This window comes from Oppia nitens, unplaced genomic scaffold (genome assembly GCF_028296485.1).
Source record: "Oppia nitens isolate AA-2021 unplaced genomic scaffold, nextdenovo-longstitch-racon4-pilon3 scaffold12_pilon_pilon_pilon, whole genome shotgun sequence".
In the NCBI taxonomy this organism is placed as follows: Eukaryota; Metazoa; Arthropoda; class Arachnida; order Sarcoptiformes; family Oppiidae; genus Oppia; species Oppia nitens.
This window is the reverse complement of record NW_026533191.1, coordinates 147,501-163,284: the sequence shown is the minus strand read 5'-3', so window position 1 is coordinate 163,284 and position 15,784 is coordinate 147,501. Positions and strand designations below refer to the sequence as shown.

Here is a 15,784-nt window from a genome sequence, read left to right as displayed (position 1 = left end):
GYATTATATTATATAATTAATTAATTTTTATTTAAAAAAACAAACTTTATAACTTTATACTTTGAACTTTAAATTATTGGTATTTTGTTATTATTATTATTATTATTATTGTAAAACTAAAAAATTATTGTGTATTGTGTAGTATTTCATAAAATTAAAATAATAATAATTACTAATTACTATAATAATTATAATAACTAATTATAATAACTATAATTATAAAAAATTAATATTGAAATTATTAAATATATATTTATTTATTTTTTTGAACCAATAGATGACACAACTCTATAGCATTGGTGTTAATACAGCGTGCGTTTGGTTTGCAAACTAAAAAGTCATACATTTTTTTCACACATATATTGCTATTGTATTAAACACTGTATAATATTCATCATTGCATTGATTGCATCAGTCATTGAATGTATTGAAATAAAAAGCATTGCATTATAGCATCAATCACTTGAACCAACACATCCTCGACAACAAAGGTATTCAAAGAAGTTTTTTTTTTGGAGGACATTGTCATCACATTTATATATATAAGACCTAACACTGTGTTGTGTCCACCGATTTGTGTCATATATATTGTCAAAGCGATGTCACGATTAGCCAACCGTTATCTCTTGAATGCCGGCATCAGGTGTTGGTCACAGAGATCGTCGGCGTCGACACTGATTCCCGTCCGCAGTATATCACGTGTTGTTGCGACGGCCACTGGTAGTGGTGGTCAACAGCATCAACCAATGTTGGCGTCAAACACCACTACATCGGTAACGGCCAAACGTTTTGCCGCCAATAATTCGCCGCAAATCGATGACGAGTTTGTCGGCTATTTAAAATCGGAGATCGAATTGGAGAAGAAGGCCAATCATCAGCAAAAGTTACCGTCGATTAAGGGCTGGTCAGTCCAGACGGACGGCTCCAATGTTATACTGACCAAGAAAAACGGTACGGAAGAGATTACTGTCCGGGCAAACGTTAATCACGCGGTCGAGTCCAAAGAGGTAGACGACACGGCCACCGCCGCCGGCGGACAGGCAGATGAAGAACAAATGGCCAGTCAGATGGTGTGTCGGCCCGATTTTGCCGTTGAGATCAAACGCGGCGGTCTGTCGTTGGGTATTAACTGTTCGTTTGTCGAATTTGACGACGATTTAGATGATGGACAGGGAGGACAACCACCGGCTGCGGGACAACAGGGAAATGAATCACTGGAAGACCAGTTTCAGATCAACGAGTTTTCACTTTTTGAAGGAGAGTTTAATGAGAACTCGTATCTGGTTTCCGGCGATGTAATGGACGGATCGATGTACGACCTGATGATGGATCTGCTTCACGAACGCGGTATTGACCACGACTTTGCCCGCAGTCTCATCGACTACACCACTGTCTACGATCATCAACAGTATGTGGGTTTGCTTGAAAAGTTGCAGACGTTTTTGTCGAAGAAATAAATAATAATTTTGTGGATCAATCAATCAGATCCTTATGTTTCCAATTAAAAACAAAAAACGATTATATTTTACTGTAAAACTTGATATAATTATTGTGTCTTTATTTTTCATTTTACCGGTAGATATGATAATTAGTTTTTAAGATAATCTATAAGATATCTATATATTGTATTAATTAATTAAACAAATTATATAATCATCGCTTTATATTATATTATCAGTCATTTTTTGATTATCAAATAAAATAAAAACTATTATTCAAATATTTTTTATTATAAATAAATTTTTATATATATATATGATATGATAATAGCCATAAAATTTTTTAATAAAGTATAACAATAACAATGATTAGAATAATAATAAAAATAAAACATTTAATAATAATAATTATAAAAATGATTTTTTTTGATATATATATTGAAATTTTTTTGATAATAAATAACAATAAGAAAATAAATTATCGGTAATAAAAAAGTTATTATTGCAAACACATTACTACTACTACTACTACTACTACTAGGATCTCATTCATCAGTATCATCATCAGTGTCATCGTCGTCATCGTCATCATCATCGACATCGGAGTTAACAAAAATGCATTCATCGGTCAACTGACCGGTTTGCCGACACTGGCCAATGAATTGTTCGTCATAGATGTTGAAATCAATTGTAGTGCTTTGCAAATAAAATGAACGCAAATGACGACAATTCAGTACAAAATGGACGACATCTTCGCGACTGATCGGACAGTGATGTCCAGTTGAATTAATACACAGATCGTACAGATGTGGTAATCGTAGCAACGATTTTAGCGACCCGTCGGTAGCGTCGCATGGATTACAGTTCAGACATTGAAGTCGCGGAAAATATTTATGTAAATCATTGAAAAAGCGTTCGTCATTCAGACATGTATTGCTCGCATAGATATCCAAATGTCTTAACCATTTCAGTGATTGCAGTTCACGGCATATGTCTATCGATACGGGATCGTCGTTGTCATCCATACCGATAAACAGCATCAATCGTCTCATCTGTCGAAAGTATTTCATCGAATCAATGATCTTGTGGTAGACTATCAACGAATTAGTATAGACTCTGAGCTCCAGTTGTATTAGTCGGGGACAGTTGGCAGCCATTTGTCTCAGACATTGGTCTAATGTATGATGTTTTTCAATATTAATAAACCAAATCCTTAGATTACAGACCAGAAGTTTTCGAAGTTTCGGTAACTGTCCGAACAATACTAATAAAGCTGAACACATTGGCTCTGAAGCCGCCGTACACGTAATATTGATGGTAATCGATGTCAACGTTGGCCATAGTTTATCAACTAATCTACCGATTCGTTTGCTATCATCAGCCGTATAATGTATGACCAATTCTTTAAGTTTAGTTACCAATAGTCCTCCTCGTCCTCGTCCTCGGCGGCTATTATCGTCGTCAAAAAGTATGGACATATCGGGTGAGTGTTTACAATTCAGTGCCAACAGGTTTGGACAGTAGCGTAGAAAGTGTTTATTTTCTGGACAATCCGTTTCAAACTTTAGACTCAGGAGTTGTCGGCCAAATCTCTGAGCAAATGCTACGACAATATCGGGATTCATGTCTTTCAAGTGAATCTCCAGTCTTGTCAATCGTCGACAACCATTGAGTAATCGTTTGAATGTCTGTTTAGCAATACTATCATCTATTGTCATCACATGTAAACTACTTAATTGGTCACAAACAGTGACAATTGTCTTCAAAATGTCAAATACCATCATACAGCTAGTGTCCAGTTCGTGATTGTTGACCACCAGAAACTGATCCTGGTCGCCACAGTTTAACTCTAGATTATGATAGCCAGTGAACAACAATCGGCGAAACTGTTTGGACACACAGCGCATGTTTAGTCTGTCCCGAAGCGATAACGGCATCGACGCCAACACCATCTGTACTAAATCATCGCCGAAACGATCAAACGATTGGCGATTGTTGTTGTGGTTGTGATTGTTGTGTTGGCCACCGATCGGCTGGTTGTTGTGTTGGCCACCGATCGGATGGTTGTTGTGTTGGCCACCGATCGGATGGTTGTTGTGTTGGCCACCGATCGGATGGTTGTTGTTGTGTTGGCCACCGATCGGATGGTTGTTGTTGTGTTGGCCACCGATCGGATGGTTGTTGTGTTGGCCACCGATCGGATGGTTGTTGTGTTGGCCACCGATCGGATGGTTGTTGTTGTGTTGGCCACCGATCGGATGGTTGTTGTGTTGGCCACCGATCGGATGGTTGTTGTTGTGTTGGCCACCGATCGGATGGTTGTTGTGTTGGCCACCGATCGGGTGGTCATCGGTTGTCGCCATGTGTTGTGTGTGTGTTGTCTTCACTACAATCTATTGATTATTGAATTAAAAATAAATAATTAATTGATTGAAAAAAATCACTGAAAACAGTGTATAAAAAAACATATGATTTGATTATTATTTGTTTTGTTTTTTTTTGAAAATAAATTTTCAATTCAATAGTTGATTGAATTAAATGTAGAAAAAAAAAATTTTTTTTTATTTATTAATATTTTGCAAACCATTGGATTGCATGACATCTATTGGTTCAATACAGTAAATAAAGGGGTGATTCACATATTACGTTCATACTTGACGGGGAGGGGGTCTACAAAAGCGAACTTTTGAGAGAGGGAGAGGAGGGGAGAGGGGGAGAGACCTAAATAACGTTCACATTTAGATATTTTATATTTTTTTAGTGGTGTGGGTGGGGTGAGTGGGGGGGGGGGGGGTTAGCGGTTGGGTCATTTTTTTAGATGACATGCAAACATAAGGGAGAGAGGGAGGAAGGGGGTCTAGAATTTTAGATGTGTGGACATAATATGTGAATCTCTCCTAACCTCCCAAAACACTGACTCTATGTGCTAATCATACACACTGTGTATAAACTTTATAATATATTTAATTATTTTACACTTTTTTAAACGTTTTCTACACATTGAAACAATGACAGCAGCGTTGACTGTATGACTATGGACTCAATGTCTGAACGTCTTAATGTGATGTCATAATAATAATAATACACAAGTATTAGTATTACTAAAAACCAGTTAACTGACTAACAAATCTATGCGTTAACAGTATTAACAGTTAATTGGTTTTTTTGTTTACAYAAYCAAAACAAATCGATTATAACGATAATAACAGTATTAATACAAAACAGTATTTATTTTATTATTTACTAATTATTTACAAAACTCATCGATCGGCCAATTGTTTTGGAGACAAATTGGTGACCAATTTTACGGGTCGATTGGCCGTCAAAAATACGTTTAGCATTTGATATACAGACATGAGTGTTGTTGATGATGAAGAAGTTGTGTCGTCGACGACGGCGGACAACAACAACACGACCGCTGAATTGGGTCACGAAATTGGGCCGAAGTTTTCCCGCGACACGTTTGACCGTTTTGGCGACGATTTGGCCCAACTATTGTTCAGTTATCTTGAGTTTGACGACCGTTTCCGATACGAATGTGTTTGCCGACAGTGGCGACAGCTGATCTTCGCCAGTGTCGACAAACTAGTGGTCACCAAACGGCTTCTGATGGCCTCCGCCGCCGCCGACGGCTCCGGTTGTCCGCAATTTGATTTGATCTTACGAAAGTGTCCGCACATACGATGCATAGAGTTTGGCGACCCGAAGGCCTGGATAACGATCAACGACTATGTGTTGGCCTCAATCGTACGCAACTGTCAARYGTTGAACCGATTTTCGCTAACGTTTCCCGTTTACTCTATCGGTGGCCAAATGTGGGACAAATTTTATCGTAAATATGACCGACAGTTACGGTCGCTGAAGATTAGTACCCAGAATAACGAAGTAATCGGTCGGTCCATCAATCGAAACATCAGTCGATTCAGTCAACTGATCCACTATGAGGTCAACCATTTGACGATCAATGAAGTTATGAATCTCTACTACGAAAACCTGTCGTTCATTCTYAACGATGACATCCAACTACAGAAGCTGTCGTCCGTTTCRTTYATTTTTAGCAACAATAAGATCAATCTGTTGAAGACATTGGTCCACAAGTATGGCCAACAATTGAGATCAATAGTCGTATCGATGAACTATACGTGCAATCAATTGGCATTCAGCGCATTGATTCAACATTTGTCGCAAATGTCGGGTCTCGAGGACATCAAACTGGAAAACAGTTTTCTTTTCTTGAGAACCGATCACTTGCGCCAATTGGGACGCAATTGTCCATCGGTTAAGAGCCTGACATTCGGTATAACATCGTTTACAACAACAACGACGACCACTACTACTACTACTACTACTTCGACCAGTGGTCTCATACTGGAAGAGTTTCCTCGTCTAAGACAACTGTCCATTGAATGTAATATCACTGACAATACCGACATCACTAGCAAATCATTAAGTCATCTGAAACTGTTGACACATTTGACAATATTGAACACTAATCGGGTATTTAAAATGTCGGCACTTTTCAAGGATATCGACCAACATTTGCCACGACTTCAATGTCTGTACGCGCGTAACGTTGCCATCACTGGTCGTTCACTGAAATCCCTGTCCCGACTGAGATATTTGCAAACAATACGTCTGGAGAAATGCAAGAATAATTTCAGCGATAAATGTGTCGAAGATTTCATGAATAGTTGTCCGAAAATTAAAGTTTTTAACATTTCGTGATATATTATTATTATTGTTGTTGTTGTTGTTGACAATTCAATCAGCTCTGGGATCTATTGAATTAGGATTAGGACCTAAATTTTATGTTTGAAATATTTATATATATATATATATATTTAAATTGTTGAATATATTTGTTATGTTTGCAAAATAATACTTTACTTATTAGATATATATAAAATTGTTAATTTAATTATTATTATTATATACATTTGTTAATTATATATTATTAATTAATTTATTAATAATACACTAACGTATTTATAAAATAAATTATAAAAGTGTAAAGTGTAATAATTTTATTTAAAAAAAAAAAAATCTTATATAAGCCGATGATTAATAATAGTAGATATTAAACATAATTTTATTTTATTTTTTTTTTAAAGCATGGTCTATTTATTTATTTTTTTTAAATTTTCAATACCTACTAATATCAATCATAGGTTTATATAAGATTTTTTTTATTAATCTTTTTTTAAAAAATAATTTTTATTAATTTATTATTAATATAAAAATTTATTATAATTATTAGTACATATGTACCAAAAATATTATTACCAAAATTATCGATTTTTATTTATAATAACTTTTTAGTAATAATTTAGTTCATATGTAATGATAAAAAGTTTTTTTTTAATATTAAAAAAAACTAAAAAATAATTGATTATTATATTACTTTACAATAATTTTGTATTTTTTAAACTACTTATATCAATAATTTTCTAATCAATGATAAACTCTTAAAAATATTATTATCACTTAATAATTGTTTTAAGTGCACAAAAAATTTATAGATAAAAATTTTCAATTAAAATAGTGTATAAATAATGTGAAATTAATTGATTTTTTTTTTGAAAAAAAATAATTGACTAGAAAAATATATATAATGTTATATCAACTAATACTATCGTTTAGTCTACTATTATTAGGTAAATATATTTACCGTTAATTGGGTTATAATTTTTACCAATTGTTTAATTTTTTTTTATAAATTTTAATTATTTTATGTTTTCCGATTACCTATTAGCCGAAAGTCGACAGCCCTGTGCTAAACGAGATCTGGGAAATGGTAACATAGTATGTGTCTGTAACGCCACTTATTGTGATACTTTGGATCCATGGAAGCGCCGGACACCGGTAGGTGTGGTAACTGTTTACGAGACCAACCGAGATGGCGACCGATTAGCCGAAACCAAACTGAAGTTTGCCGACAACATCGACATCGATAGCACTGATAGTGCCAATGATGTTGTTGTTGTCGACCAAACCGTTACAATTGATCGCAACAAAAGAGGCCAGAAAATCATCGGATTCGGCGCATCCATGACCGACAGTACCGGATTCAATCTGCGATCACTACCCGAGTCGGCCCAACAACACTTGATTGACGATTATTTTTCCGCCAATGGCTTAGAGTTTAATTTGGTAAGAGTTCCGATCGGCGGATCCGACTTTTCCACTCACGCCTACAGCTATGATGACCTGATGACTGATGACTTTGATTTGAATCATTTCAATCTTACCGCCGATGATCACAATTATAAGGTATATAAACAATAATATATTTTTTTTTAAAGATAATTATAATTTTTTTTTATTAAACATTGAATTTTTGTTTTGTGTATCAAATATATAAATCATATATTATCTATTGATATATAGATACCATACATAAAGTTAGCTCAAAAAGTTAGTCCCTATAAAATTAAACTGTTTGGCAGCCCGTGGGCGCCTCCGGCTTGGATGAAAAACAATAGCCAACTAATACACGGAGGCTATCTTATTGGTGAACCGGGAGGCAAATACTATAAGACATTTGCCAACTATTTTATTAAGTAACTTATCGTACTGTATATATATATATATATATCAGGGTTAAGCCAGGTGGTTTTGGATTTTAGGTGGGGGTATAGGGTGTGGTCAACTTACAAAATTTTCTAGGATGGGGTGTAAACTTTTGGTCAAAAAATCTGGGGAGAGGTCAACTCACCAAAATCTCGATCTTAGAGTCGGGCGGGTCATTTGGCTTGACCCCACCCTCATACCCCCTTAAATCCCAAAATCTCTATCTTAGGGGTAGAGGTCATTTGGCTTGACCCCACCCACCTACCCCCTTGCTTAACCCTGATAAATATATATTTAAAAATTATTTTATCAAATCAAAAAACATTAAAAACTAATATTAATTAATTTAATTAAATTACAGGTTTTTAGACGCTTACAAATCAAACGGTATCGACATTTGGGGCCTAACTATTGAAAACGAACCGAAAGCCGGAAACTCAAAGACATATGGTTTCAATTGTCTGGGATTTACACCAGAATTGCAAAGAGATTTCATCAAAAAAGATTTGGGTCCAGCACTCCATGCGGCCGGTTATGGCACCGATAGGTTGGCACTAATGATATTCGATGACCAACGAACCCAACTGTTTAGATGGTCTTCGGTAATATTGGCCGATAAGGATGCGGCCAAATATGTGACCGGAATAGCCGTACACTGGTATGAGGACAAGGATACAAATGTCGGCGAATTGGACCGAACACAGGCCATCGATCCGACCAAATATATTATAAATACCGAATCGAGTAACTGTTGTCACGATTTGGGTAATTGGGTTAACGCCGAGGCGTACGCTAAGTCTATAATCATTGTATGTGAGGAAAGGGGTGGTGGAAGTCATATACTGTACAGTATATATACCTATGTGATAAGTATTGCAAGTATAGGTATATATCAGGGTTGCTAAAGGGGAGGTAGGGTAGGGTAGGGTAAGACACCTCTTACCTCCCCTCCCTGAGATTGAGAATTTTTTGGATCTTACCTCCCACCCCCACCCCTGGCCTAAAGCCAAAATGTTAGGGGACCCCTTTTACATCTATGTGAAAATTTTATATTAAAAATATAAAAATTAGATTTTGAATATAAATTAATAGCTTATGTACAACCCCCCCCCTATACCCCACCCCAAACTTTTTCGAGTTTTTGTTGTTGCCATTTTACCCTATCCTATACCCCGTCCCTGAAAACGAAAATATTTAGCAACCCTGGTATCTATATATATATATGATGTATGCATTTGACTCCATTAGTTTATATATTAGTTTATCTGATTATACATTTAATTTAAAAAATGACCAAGGTAATATATTTATATATAATATTATTACAATTAACATTAATGATGATCATCATTTTTTTGATTAATTGTAAAATTAACTAGATAACTAGTAAACTGATTTTATGTCGATGCTATTTATCTAGTTAATTTTACAATTAATCAAAAAAAAAATGACCAATTACATAAATTTTAATTGAGTTGAAATATTATCTAGAAATTATGCCCATGGTCATTTATTTTTCAATTGAATATTATATGGGTTTATCAGATAAACTAATATATATAAACTAATAGAGTCTAATACCTGTCCCTAACCTGAATACTCTACCCAAATGCATACACACCACATGTATACCCAACTTGCAATACCTGTTATATCATATATAACTAACTAATAAAATATTTTTGTATATATACTGTATATAAAAAATATATAGTCTAGTAATGTATATATTGTATAGGATCTCAATCACCAGGTGCGCGGCTATGTTGGCTGGAATATGGCGCTGGACTTGCTGGGTGGTCCCCGTTGGTGTGGCGGTAAAGCTGACGCACCGGTAGCCGTGGACGCCGCCCAACATGAGTATTACAAACAGCCGTCGTTCTACAGTTTGGGTCATTTTAGTAAATTTCTTGCACCCGACTCGGAAAAGTTGGCCATCAATGAGGATAAACCCCTTGAAAATGTTTGGAGTACTGCTTTCGAGAGACCCGACGGTGCCGTTGTTGTGATTGTATTCAATCAAAGTGCGGATACCGTAAAGTTTACGATCAAAGAGGCCATCAATCGGTGGGTCACTCATACGCTGAGACCACACTCCATACAGACATATATTTATTATAATAATTAAAATAAAAATCAATAAAATATTGAATTTTTTTTTTTAATGAATTGTATTTTCAGTCAATTGTATTATTATTATTATTAATTAATTATTTTTTTTAGTCAATCTATTTTAGCTGATAATAATAATAATAATAAATTTATAACTAAAAGTTTATTTGATGTAACATGGACAATTAAAAAAAAGATATTCAATCTATAATATAATAATTTCCTAAAAAATTTGATATCGTATTACATAATAATAAATTTATTACATAATAGTTAGTATAATTTATTATATTTTTTGTTGTTTATTTAAGGATTTTTTTTATGATAATATATTTGATAAATGTTTGTGTAAACATAATTTAATTTATGTAATATAGTTGTAAAACTTTTGATATAATAAAATATAAAAATCTAATAATAGACATCACCCTTAATAATAATAATAAATATTGTTTTTTAATACTTATTTTTTTATAGAGTATATTATATATAAATATAATTTATAATAATGTTTTAATTGTAAATGAATTGAAAATAAAATAAATCATATATAAAAAAACATTAATAATAATAAATAAATAATTAAAATATTTCATTTATATCACAATCGATTAATAATTTCAATCTAATATTGCAAAATAATAATAATGTTTATTAAGTTAATTAAAAAACAAAACAAAACAAAATAATAATTATTATTATATTGTTATGATTTTAGTTAGGATTAAATGAGTATATGGATAGTAAAATATTTACAGTATATATATATATATATATATCCTCAACAATATAAAACATCTACATAATGTTTTTTACATAATAAAATCAATAAATGTTAATTAAATAAATTAATTAAATTTTTTATTTAGCGCAATATAATTTTTCAATCATATATTATATTTTCATTATCTCCTAAATAAAATAATAATATTAGTCTCAAAATATACAAAAAAAAGTTTCATATATACAGTAAAAAATTTAAATTTATAATTTTTATTTTAAAAAAATAAAATGTTAAACAATTTTTACAGATTTTTATGCCATTTACTATGTTTGATGGGCTGTATGTATCAAATCTATAACATAAGTCACATGTATTTGACATACGAGACGACCACTGATGTCAGTTATGAACGCCAGGCCATCGGTTATCCGGTTCCAGCAATTAGCGTATGTTGTAATAAATTTCTATTATGGAAATTACCGACGGGAAAATTGCCAAATAATACAAAAAGTTATAGCCTATATCTGATGAATACAATACTAACTAAACCAATTGATAAACAATTGGATTACCTGGAACCGTTAGCCAATTATGTCCAATCAATTAGATTAGATAATCTAGTTATGTATAGACTAACAAATAATATTACGTATAAATATGATATATATTCAATCAGTCATAATGACTATTGTGTACACTATTATCATCAATGGCTCGGAAATGAATCGGATAATTGGTTTGACCAGACTGTCCGGCGACCGTTTCTGGCAATGGTTAAGATTGGTGGCCAAAAACTGGCCAACAGTAGTGTCAATATAATCATCGATAGACGCAGTAAACGTATCTACGATATCGCCAATATGTTTGGCAATCGCATACAGTTACGATTGACCGGCGATTATGTCCATATTGTTGGCCACCGAAAACTGGTAGTCAAACGACCCGAATTGCGCTATAATCCGGAAAAATGTTGGGATTTATTCAACAATAAAACCCGCGATCAATGCCGCGATGAGTGTGTTATCGGTCATTGTATTGCTAACGGTTTGGGTTATCCGCCACACTATCTCTACTACGCGAACAATACGGTGGCTGACATTAAATTTACGGCCCGATTACCCGACAGTAGAAATTTTGATACACTACTTGTATACTGTCGCCACCACTGTGACCGACTAGTCTACTGTACAGAGGAAACGTATGTAACGACTGTCCAGTCGCTAGAGTTTACCAGTAGTAGTGATCCAAAGACCACTAGACATATCCGATTTACAAACCCGTCCGAACCGGACACCATATTTACGATAACATATCGTATCGTATTTGAAGAGTATATATGTCTAATGGCCAGTATTTTTGGCCTATGGTTTGGCCTATCAATAGTAGTATTAACCGATTATCTGAAACATATTTCCCGTAATTTCTATATCTATTGTAAAACTAGATATAATTTTTATGTTAATAATCATAATCATAATAATACTGTTGAATCAAAACAAACTGTATTATTATTTACTACAAATAGACTTAATATTATAAATAATAAATGATTTAAAAAAATTTTTTTTTAACTAAAACAATATCTGTATATTTACTATATATGTATGAATTTAAATATAATATTAAAAAATTATTAGTAATGTTGTTATCATAATATATATATTATTTATTTAGTCAATGATTGTAATTATGATATTTTAATATATATTTATATATATAGTATAAAAATTGTAAAAATTAAAATTTTGTTATAATTTAGTTAATAATCAATTAAATAAAAAAATTACTTTACATTTTAAAAAGTATACTGTATATAGATTATGAAATTACTAAATATTAAAATTATTATATATTATAAAAATTACTTAATTAAAAGATTTTTAATAGAAAATAATTTTATTCATTTGTCTCAATTTTAAAAAAAAAATTAATTATATTTTAATTAAAATTATATTTTTTAAAAATCTGTTAAGTAATATAATTATTGAAATATAATAATAGTCTTACTATATATATATATATATCAAGGTTAAGCAAGGTTTCGGATTTTAGGGGGGGAGGCCTAGGGTGGGCTTAACTTACAAAATTCTCGACAAAAATCTTTGTTTTATTTTTAGATGAGTTTTTTATACATGATTTTACTTAATATATTTTTATCAATAAATAGATTCATATAATTTTTAAAAAAAAACAAAAATACTTACTAAAATAGTTGATCAATTAAACTTTTAAATTTTTTATTTATATAATTTTTATTAAAAAAACGGGGCCGAAATTTTAGGGGGGGGGTCATTTAACTTTACTCTATTTTATTTTCCTTGCTAATATATATATATATATATATATATATATATATATATATATTATTTATAATTATTAACTAAATTATAACTAAATTTTAATTTTTACAATTTTTATTCTGTATATATATATATATATATATATATATATATATAAATATCATAATTACAATTATTGACTAAATAAATACTATAACTTATATTATGATAACAACATTACTAATAATTTGTAAATATGTACACTAGTTGCTAATAATTATAAGACCATTTTTTTAATTTTTAAAAAAAAAATTACTCTACCATATACTACACTACCCCCCCCTCCCCCCGCCCCATAAAATTCAAAACATTGCTCAACCTAACCTAACATAACAACATAATTTTGACTTCATTTTAGTTTAAATTTAATTTCTATTATTTGATTAAAAAATTAACAAAAAAAACAAATAACAAAAAAATGATGTTTTCGGCAACAATTTGTTTGTCACAAATGTTTGCGACACTAATTATTGTCGACATTTATGCTCTGAATACGGATAAAAGTTTTGTGACCATCGATGCAAACTCGACGGACATCCAGAAGATAGTGATCCAGGCTTTTGGCAAAAGTACTGAAACGGATAAACTATTAACCACTGAGAGTCTGAAACATAAGTCAAAACCAATCTATAGGGTGGAAGTGACTAAACTATATTACCGTAATTGTAGTGATAGTGATAAAGACGATCAATGGGTGGCCATTGAAGGCGATAAGTGTCGGGTAAGTACTGTACTGTATATATATGTATATATATATATATATATATATATATATATATATATAATATCAGGGTTAAGTAAGGGGGTAGGGGGTAAGGCCAAAATACCCCCCCTAAGATCGAGATTTTGGGATTTTACCCCCCCCAGACTTTTTGACCAATTAGGAAAAATTGTCGCTTAAAAACGAGGAGAAATTACCCCCTAAAATGCAATAAAAATCTTACCCCACCCAATACCCCCCCCAAGATTTTTCGAGAATTTTGTAAATTTCACCCCGGTCTACCCCCCCCCTAAAATCCTAAAATCCAAAATCTAGCTTAACTCTGATATAATATATATATATATTTATGCCACTTAAAAGTTTTATTATTTAAATATAAAGTAATTAGCAAGGTACTGTATATATATATTTATAACTTACTTAATATAAGGTAATTGTATACATTTGTAGTTGTACCTTGTTTAGCTTAAAGTTAACAATAGATGTTATATTACAAAAATTTTAATTTTTAATTGACATTATCTGTATATATACAGTACAGTATATAAAAAATCTATTACTTTAATATATTAATTATTAAAAAATAAATAATTATATTTATTGATTTAAAACACAAGCTATTTATTTATTGATTTTTTTTTAAAAAAAAACTTATTTTAATAATTAATAAAAAATTATTTCCAGACGAGTGAAGTCTGTGAGGTCGACGCCACCAAAAAGGGCAAAACCTTTACCCTATCGGAGATCAATTGTGTCGCTTAATAAAGTATTGCAACACTTTTTTTTAAAAAAAGTAAAAAATAAATAAATAAAAAATATGTTTTAATTTTTTAATTTTTAAACTTCTAATAATTTTTTATATATATAATTGATTTTAATTATAATTATTATTGATTTTACAAATACTATACTTATAATTATTTTTTTTTTTAAAATAATTAAATAATTTATATGACTAGTGTACTGTAATTTTAATGTTATAAAAAATATTAAATTAATTTGACATTTAATTGACATTAAAATTTATGAAATTAAAAATTATGTTTAACTAATAAAAAATGTATTTATAATTAAATAATTTAAGTTAAAAAATTATTCAGATTATGAAATAAATTAATAAAATTAAAAATATTAATAAAATAGATTTTTTTAAAAAACCAAATAATTATTTATTAATATTTTATTTAAAAAATTTAATTAAAATCAAAATTAAAAATCAAATCTGTTATGTAATATAATTATTGGCACAAAATCATAGTTTAACCATACAATTAGTTATACATATGTTGTACTATACAGTAGTTTTTAAAATATTAACTATAAGACATAATTACAGTAAAAAATTAATTTATTAATTAATTTATTAAAAAATACTTCATTTTGTAAAAACATAATATATTATTAATTACTGTATTAGCGATTATATAAGTAAAACATTTAATTGAATTATGTTTTGGACAACAATTTGTTTGCCGGCGTTAATGTTTGCAGTGATTGTTACCGTTTTTGCCGATAATCGGGACACAGATTTTGAGGACATCGATGCAAACTCGGCGGACGTCAAACAGCTACTGACAAAGGCTTTCGGTAACAGTACTGATAGTCGAGAGATAAAACTTAGTGAAAGTTTGAAACATAAAACAAAACCACTGTATCGGTTAAGAGTCGGTATTTATAATTACCGCAAATGCAAAGCCAATGAAGACCTACGATGGGTTAAAATTATAGGCGACAGGTGTCGAGTAAGTACTGTATTATTACTTTATTATTATTATTATTATTACTTTAAATATTTATTAAATTGATTGAAATTGCTTTTCTCTCTCTCTCTCTCTCTCTCTCTCTATCTATCTATCTATCTATCTCTCTCTCTCTCTCT

The 15,784-nt window shown here is 31.1% G+C and overlaps 4 protein-coding genes across 4 annotated transcripts in view; all 4 read left to right on the top strand.

Moving 5' to 3' along the window:
- Nucleotides 1-332: 332 nt before the first annotated feature.
- Nucleotides 333-1,649, top strand: LOC128955353 (conserved regulator of innate immunity protein 3-like). The gene has a single exon (XM_054301021.1). The coding sequence runs from the start codon at nt 600-602 to the stop codon at nt 1,455-1,457; it is 858 nt and encodes a 285-aa protein (XP_054156996.1). The 5' UTR covers nt 333-599; the 3' UTR covers nt 1,458-1,649.
- A 5,388-nt stretch (nt 1,650-7,037) lies between these two features.
- On the top strand, nt 7,038-10,137 carry LOC128956184 (lysosomal acid glucosylceramidase-like). The gene is made up of 5 exons (XM_054301872.1): nt 7,038-7,093; nt 7,192-7,709; nt 7,827-7,999; nt 8,371-8,818; nt 9,748-10,137. The coding sequence occupies exons 1-5, from the start codon at nt 7,051-7,053 to the stop codon at nt 10,135-10,137; spliced, it is 1,572 nt and encodes a 523-aa protein (XP_054157847.1). The 5' UTR covers nt 7,038-7,050.
- Nucleotides 10,138-13,515: 3,378 nt separating this feature from the next.
- Nucleotides 13,516-14,677, top strand: LOC128955447 (uncharacterized). The gene is made up of 2 exons (XM_054301122.1): nt 13,516-13,905; nt 14,590-14,677. Exons 1-2 carry the CDS (start codon nt 13,603-13,605, stop codon nt 14,665-14,667), a joined length of 381 nt encoding a protein of 126 aa, XP_054157097.1. The 5' UTR covers nt 13,516-13,602; the 3' UTR covers nt 14,668-14,677.
- A 507-nt stretch (nt 14,678-15,184) lies between these two features.
- Nucleotides 15,185-15,784, top strand: part of LOC128955458 (uncharacterized) — a 1,896-nt gene continuing 1,296 nt past the window's right edge. Inside the window, exon 1 of the mRNA XM_054301134.1 lies at nt 15,185-15,647. Coding sequence (XP_054157109.1) covers nt 15,354-15,647 — 294 coding nt within the window. The 5' untranslated portion in view covers nt 15,185-15,353. The remainder of the gene's footprint in view (nt 15,648-15,784) is intronic.

Bases quoted from the DNA above. Each gene is read 5' to 3' on its own strand.
- LOC128955353 (XM_054301021.1), top strand. From the start codon at position 600: ATGTCACGATTAGCCAACCGTTATCTCTTGAATGCCGGCATCAGGTGT.
- LOC128956184 (XM_054301872.1), top strand. From the start codon at position 7,051: ATGTTATATCAACTAATACTATCGTTTAGTCTACTATTATTAG. The intron at 8,000-8,370 runs GTAACTTATCGT...ATTAAATTACAG, and splicing joins TTTGCCAACTATTTTATTAA to GTTTTTAGACGCTTACAAAT. The intron at 8,819-9,747 runs GTATGTGAGGAA...TATATTGTATAG, and splicing joins ACGCTAAGTCTATAATCATT to GATCTCAATCACCAGGTGCG.
- LOC128955447 (XM_054301122.1), top strand. From the start codon at position 13,603: ATGATGTTTTCGGCAACAATTTGTTTGTCACAAATGTTTGCGACACTA. The intron at 13,906-14,589 runs GTAAGTACTGTA...AATTATTTCCAG, and splicing joins TTGAAGGCGATAAGTGTCGG to ACGAGTGAAGTCTGTGAGGT.